This window comes from Cucurbita moschata, unplaced genomic scaffold (assembly GCF_002738365.1).
Source record: "Cucurbita moschata cultivar Rifu unplaced genomic scaffold, Cmos_1.0 Cmo_Scf00074, whole genome shotgun sequence".
NCBI classification, from domain to species: Eukaryota; Viridiplantae; Streptophyta; class Magnoliopsida; order Cucurbitales; family Cucurbitaceae; genus Cucurbita; species Cucurbita moschata.
Window position 1 is genome coordinate 812,581 of NW_019268590.1, and position 6,738 is coordinate 819,318.

At 35.2% G+C, this 6,738-nt stretch overlaps 2 protein-coding genes across 3 annotated transcripts; one reads left to right on the top strand and one right to left on the bottom strand.

Moving 5' to 3' along the window:
• Positions 1–1,031: 1,031 nt before the first annotated feature.
• Positions 1,032–2,006, top strand: LOC111438422 (ATP synthase subunit delta, chloroplastic-like). The gene has a single exon (XM_023076346.1). The coding sequence runs from the start codon at positions 1,110–1,112 to the stop codon at positions 1,830–1,832; it is 723 nt and encodes a 240-aa protein (XP_022932114.1). The 5' UTR covers positions 1,032–1,109; the 3' UTR covers positions 1,833–2,006.
• A 429-nt stretch (positions 2,007–2,435) lies between these two features.
• LOC111438376 (mitotic-spindle organizing protein 1B-like) lies at positions 2,436–5,160 on the bottom strand. Of its 2 annotated transcripts, XM_023076267.1 has the most exons (3): positions 4,982–5,138; positions 4,691–4,720; positions 2,436–2,905 (listed from the first exon to the last, which is right to left on the bottom strand). In XM_023076267.1, exon 3 carries the CDS (start codon positions 2,894–2,896, stop codon positions 2,663–2,665), a length of 234 nt encoding a protein of 77 aa, XP_022932035.1. In that variant the 5' UTR covers positions 2,897–2,905; positions 4,691–4,720; positions 4,982–5,138; the 3' UTR covers positions 2,436–2,662. The 2 variants fall into 2 exon arrangements, 1 of the variants encoding a protein (XP_022932035.1); XR_002709655.1 differs by lacking the exon at positions 4,691–4,720 and having other exon boundaries at positions 4,982–5,160.
• Positions 5,161–6,738: the final 1,578 nt, after the last annotated feature.

Below are 6,738 nucleotides of genomic sequence, written 5' to 3' on the forward strand. Positions count from 1 at the left end.
AAAAAAAAAAAAAAAAAAAAAAAAAAAAAAAAAAGTCAAGAATCAAGGAAGAACGAGAGCTCTAGACCTAGAGATTCATGAGAAAATTAAGTTCTAAAATTTAAGTACGTTGCTCTAAGGAGGATTTCATACTTCTTCATTTAAGGAACTCTTAGTCCAATTGGACTGAAAGACGGAATTCCGGTGAAAGTCAAGAACGGTGAGCTCTTAACTTTGGACCAAATATGCATGCATTTATTTCTCTCTAACAGTTAATGAAATAAGATGAAAATAATTTTGTTGAAAAGTTGAATTAAAACTCTACCCTCTCGTGAATAAACCAAGTTGATTTGTATTACTTACTGATACAAAAATTAGAAGAAAATAAATCGCAATAAATATGGGCTGAAAATCAATGCAAGTGCAAGTGACGTGTGAAACTGCGCATGAGACCCCTCTTGCACGTGTGTAGACACGTGACAACTTATGAGGTCAATGTTTTCGCCTATTTAGCTTCCCGTTTGAATTTTTCCACCTCAGTTTTGATACTAACCTTAATTTCAATTGAATTAGAACCTACTAGTAAATTTGGAGAGAATTCGAGGCATCCAACAAATAGAAAAGCTAACTCGAGAAAGCATTCGTCATCCAAATACAAAGTCATTTAGACTTTCTTCAAGTAATACTTGTTCGGATCGCTAAGACGGGCTAGCATGCAAACCTATTTTTTCTCTAAAACTAAATAAATAATTTATTTTGGTAAAATTAAATATATAATGTATGTGATCATGAAATATATATAAACAAACAAAATTGATTTTTTTTTTTTTTTTTTAAAGAAAAGAAAAGTATGCAAAATGAATGGTTTCGTGAAAGAAGCAATATATAAATATGGCGCATCCCAAACCTCCACGTGTCCAGTTTTATCTAATTCAACCAAAGCCCTCTTAGCACCTCAGATATTCGGATAAGCCATCAATCCTCAACCATCGATCCCTTATTTCCTTCTGATCTGAGCCGTCCATCTCCACCACATAATCCATAGCCTTTTCTTTAGCCTTCAATTTACCACAACAACACACTCACGAACTCAAATTCCTCATCTGAGAAACCTCGCCGGAGCCATCACAATGGCCGCCCTTCACCAAACCGCCGCTTCTCTCCAGGCCAAGCTCCTTCCAACCATTCGAATCTCCCGAACCACACCTGCAAACCTCTCCTTCTCCGCTACTTTTCCTTCTCGCCGACTCCGCCTCGGCCACCTCCGCTCTCACGCCGCCACTAAAATGTCCACCAGTGCCGCCGGGAGCTACGCTGCTGCGCTCGCGGAAGTCGCCGCCTCAAACGACACGCTCGAGGTCACAAGCGCGGATGTGGAGAAAATCGAGAGCGTGTTCGCGGATCCGCAGTTGTTCGATTTCTTCGCGAATCCGACGATTAAGGTCGAGAGGAAACTGGAGGTGGTTGATGAGATCGCTTCGTCGTTGTCTCTACAGCCGCATACGGAAAATTTCTTGAAGATCCTGGTGGACGCGAAGAGGATCGACATCGTGAAGGAGATCGTGACGGAGTTCGAAACAGTGTACAACAAATTGACGAACACGGAACTTGCGGTGGTGAGTTCGGTTGTGGAATTGGAGGAGCAGCATTTGACGCAGATCGCGAAGCAGGTGCAGAAATTGAGCGGAGCGAAGAATGTGAGGATCAAGACGCAGATTGATCCAAGTCTTGTGGCTGGATTCACTGTGAGGTTTGGAAATTCTGGATCGAAACTCATTGATTTGAGCGTTAAGAAGCAGCTTGAGGAAATCGCTACTCAGCTTGATCTCGGCAACATTCAACTGACGGTATAAAATTTACAATGCTTTTTCTGAATTTTTGTTGAGTGGTGATTGTTACTCTATATGTGATGTAATTTATTCGAATTGGTTGGAAATCTTAATTCCGAACTTGTGTATCTATTTCTTGGAAATAATCCTAGTTGTATTGAAATAAAGTATTGTAGAACTGGTAATTAATATTTTCAAGCGTCCATTAAATTTAACTAGTTGCCAATAATCCTTACTTACATTTCGAGATATTTTTTCATCACCATATATATTTAATACTTGATAGCTCTAGTATTCTCTTGCAATATGGTATTCTCTTGCAATATGGTCTAATGTTACAATCTTTTTGGCGGAGGTCACTCAACCTAAAATCATTATTTTTAACTCAAATATCACAAATCAAGCTATTTATTATTATTATTTTTTATAAATCTTTTTTTAATAAATGATTAAAAAAATTCAACAAATTTATTGAAAATTAAATAATTTCATATATATTTATATAGGATTCTATGTAATAAAACTACTCTTTTTTAAATGAAACTGGAATAAGAATAACATAATAAACAACACCACTACAAAACAATATGATAATTACAAAAAAACAAACTGAATAAGAAAAAAAAAAAAAAAAAAAAATACACGTTTTATATACAATCAACATTTCAACATCCCATTCTCATTTTGATTTTCAAGCATCAGCAATTTTGTAGAGACTAAATCGATGTTCATTTGACACTGCAAAGCAGCTAATATGCAAAGCAACTAAACAGAGTAAAGGCAAAGTACAGGACTGAATAAGTACTGGTTTGAAAGGATACGTGAACTTTGAAACCAGCAGAAGAATAAACTTGTTACGTTGGTCGGGTAAGTGATGTCGTGTTCTTGGAGATGATGGCCTCCGATGAAGGTGGCTCTTGACGTAGTTCCTTAACAACAGCAGCTAGAGCCTCCGGGTTCACTCCCATGTCACAGAGAGCAATAAGGACGGAGAGGGTGTGGCGATCAATTCCAGTATTGAGTATGTTGGAAATATGAAAGGCAAGATCTAGCGATTCCCGAGCAGTTCGTGCAGCCTCTGGATCCATGGAGAAGACCTGAAAAAAAGGAGAAAATTATATATTCACATGGTTTTTCTTTAGTTCAAAACATTTAATGTATAACCACAGTTTATCACTGTGGTCTTCAAAGACAAAGCGACGCATTAAGGTAGAAATTAGTGTGATTTCTAATTTTCTTAGCCACTGCAGTAAAAGGCAAAAGGCTCCTCAGAGCCTCTGGCCAAACCAAAGTGCAACTTTTATTCAAGTTGTTAATAAAAAACACAAGGACATGAAAAAAGTAATTCATTAAGTACTCCATAATAAAAACTTTGAACATAATGTCTTAGAAAGCTAGTAGACATCAAAGTTTGCCCGACTTATTTAATGTCATATTTGATATTTTCATCTAATCATAGAACAAATCTAATCTCACATCCAGTCATGGGAAAAAACAAATCAGTAAAAAAGAGATATCAAAATTCTAGATAATACAAACACAACAAGGTTTCCTCTCCATGTATCACAATTACCATTTCTATTGAGTCCATTTCCATTTACGTTTACTTATTCTCAGTTCATTTGCAGCATCAAGCCCATTCCTACATACACATATTTCCTTCTAATCTAACACATCAACGCAAAAAATAGAAATGGCACCAAGGACCCAAAAGACGAGTATATGGCAGTTGAAAAAGGACACATGGAAGGAGCAAAGAGAGAGAGAAATTCAGTTAATAGGGGAAACAGAGGCAACAGCTGAACAAAAGAGAAGAGGAAGGGAACTTGAATCTCCAGGCCTTTTAGCGCAAGCCTTATAGCCCCTAATTGTTAATGAATATTGGTAGTGTGGGATGGGACCCATGTAGTTAGTTGTAATGCAACATGGTTAGTGTGTAATAGGTATATAAAGCTTAGCGTGAGAGGGGTAGGTAACTTTTTGGCTCTGGTTTAGGGACAGTATTAGGAGAGATTGAAAGCTCTCCCTTGACAATGTACCACTCTAATTACATTTATCAATAAAAATTGAGTTCTATCAGATATTGTTGAGTCTCATGTGTCTACCATTTCACTAACAAGGTGTCTGGAAAGCAAATTATATTCTACAAATATAATATGTAGTTATTTTGAAGTAGGGAATATATGACAAAGGTGTAGTTTAACTGCTGATTTACATTTGGGCATTTTACCAACAGTTTTTATTGTATCATTTTGTTTGGATTCATACGAGTTAGAGAATAATAGGGTTGGTTTAGTGGTCAATAAGGGATGTTGTAGATCCTAAAGGAATAAGAGAAAATGGATTCAAGCCATAGTAGCCACCAACCAAAGATTTAATATTCTCCGAGTTTTTCTTGCATAAACGGGCTCAGACACTAATCTAGAACAGAATAATAGGATTGAAGAAAATTGATTTTTCCAAACTTCAAATGGAAAAGGGCTCAAAGTCCCCTTTTCCTCATCATATCAAAAGCAAAATACTAAACAAAGTTGAAAGGAGCAAGTAATAAACTGAGGTTATAATAAAAACTGAAGATCATGACAAGGAAACCAAACACTCAAGCAAGTTAAACAAAAATTACCAAACAAGGAACTAAAAAGAAAGTACGATCTTGTTTTGGAAACTACTAAATTCATTCCTTCCCTCATACTTTATCCCCAGCTTATTTGATTCCAATGTACGTTGCCCTTGTATTTCTAACAATTCATAAGTTTTTATCCCTATAGTCCGATCTTTACCTTTTTTTAAACGTTCAGGATATCAGTGACAACATAATGAGATAACATTTACACGAATTAGCAAGCAGCATTCCTAATTTATTATCCTCTTTCGTCGCTCGCCTTTAGGCACACGCAGAAGCTGAATGAAAGCTGGAACAAAGTTCGCCTCAGAATACTCCATCCAAAAACAAATTATGTATCTCAATGAAACAAAAATATAAAGGAAAACAAATTTCCCAATTACAAGCAATCCGCAGCGAAAATTGGAAGATTGAAGAGATTAACACCAAGTGGGACGATACAACGCCTATCGGTACTTCAATTATGAAAAACGTGAACATATATTACCAGCAGTCAAATCAGAAGACAAAGAAATTGAAATGAAAGAAAGAAAAAGAAATGATAGAGTACCGAAAGAGAAGGGGCGAGAAAACCCTAGATTTGGTGCTGCCGAGAGGAGATAGTAAACACAACTTTGCTGGCTCTTCTGTAGAATGAGAGAGTAGAATGGGAAGGAAATTGATAATCAGTGCAGAAAGAGAGGAGCGTGGAGAATTAACCCAAATAAATAAAAGTTTTAATATTTGATTGTTTTCTTTTAATAACTTTAAAAAAAATATATTTTTTATTTTCAATACAATTATATATATTTATTATTTATTCTCTAATGATGGTTAAATTTAACAGTAATTTTTTAAAATAATTTATAGTTTTAATTAAATATTTTAAAATATATAAATTAATATTTTATTTTTATTTAAAACTTTTTTTTTTTTTAATATATGACTCCAGCAACCAACCAACCCAACTAAAAAAATTAGGATTAAGTTCATTATTTAATAAGAACGGTTTGAGTTGAAAAAATTTACAACTCCAACCATTATGGTTTTAAAGAGTAGGTTTCATTGGCCTGTATGTGTTAGCATTACCTAATCAACAATGAGATTAGTTACCTCTAATGCTGAAATGGTCATGAACGTGAAAGATAGAATAGTAGTATGCATTGTTTTCTATTAATAGTTTTATCGGTGGCTTTTTAGTTAAAGTTTTATTTTGATGACCTTATTTCTATTTCTTATTTTAAATTAAACGTATAAGTGGTTTTATTTAAATGATCGCATATGTTATTAAAGACGTGAGGACAGATTCAAGCTAAGAAACGAAAGAGGACGGCGGTATGATACCTCGAGAAGAGAGAGAAGTGAAATTCGAAATGTTTTCGTTTGTTGGGTGAAGAAGAAAGGATGCATTGGATCCGAATCCGGGTAGGGTACGCTCTACAACCAATGACCCATAATCGTTTGCAGCCCACGAACTGAACCTTACAACTCGAGATCCACTCTTGCCCAGACGATTTGGCCCACGTGCACTACAGCCTAAAACTAGCCCAACCCGAGGCCTAAATCCATCGCTTCGGCCACGCCTGTGAGGCATCGCGCTGCAACTCAACCCAACTCAGCCTGTACACGCATCAGTAGGGGTGTACATGGTCCGGATTGGGTTGGGTTGGGTTGGGTTGGAGGATTTTTTTGACCCAACCCAAAAAATTTCTCAACCCAACCCTCTATTTTCGGGTTGGGTTCGGGTTGGTCCAAAAAATTTTAAAAAATTTAATTTGTATGACCTAAAATGATCAAACAATTACTACCTATAAGTTGTAGATAAAAAATATCAAACCCTCTATTGCATTCATATTATCACCTCTAAATATGTAAAGAATATGCAATGAATCAATTCTAAAGTTACCACATCTAATTAAATTATCTACCTTCACAATATATAATCATTCAACAAAATGCCTAATTCCTACAAAAGAAAAATAGCATCTTGAAAGTTAGTACCGTTTTAAGATTGTTTGGATAAAGCATAGTAAATTCAAATATTTTACTTACATTGAAAAATAATTATTCTTGCATGATGTTGGTGGAAGTTGAAGGTCTTAAATCATCTAAAAAAATAAAATATCATCTAAAAATAAAATATAAATTGTGATATAACCATATAGAATACATCTTAACAAATAGACAATAAATAGATATGGAGTTATCTGTCTCATTCTTAGTACAAATCTCCAAATCTTCAAGTTGTTGAGGAATATCTAACGACTGATTTTCTATCGATCCAATTTTGTGTACATATCAGAGCTTCCACTATTTTAGGTGTAACTA

Coding starts and splice junctions, on each gene's coding strand:
- LOC111438422 (XM_023076346.1), top strand. CDS start 1,110: ATGGCCGCCCTTCACCAAACCGCCGCTTCTCTCCAGGCCAAGCTCCTT.
- LOC111438376 (XM_023076267.1), bottom strand. CDS start 2,896: ATGGATCCAGAGGCTGCACGAACTGCTCGGGAATCGCTAGATCTTGCC.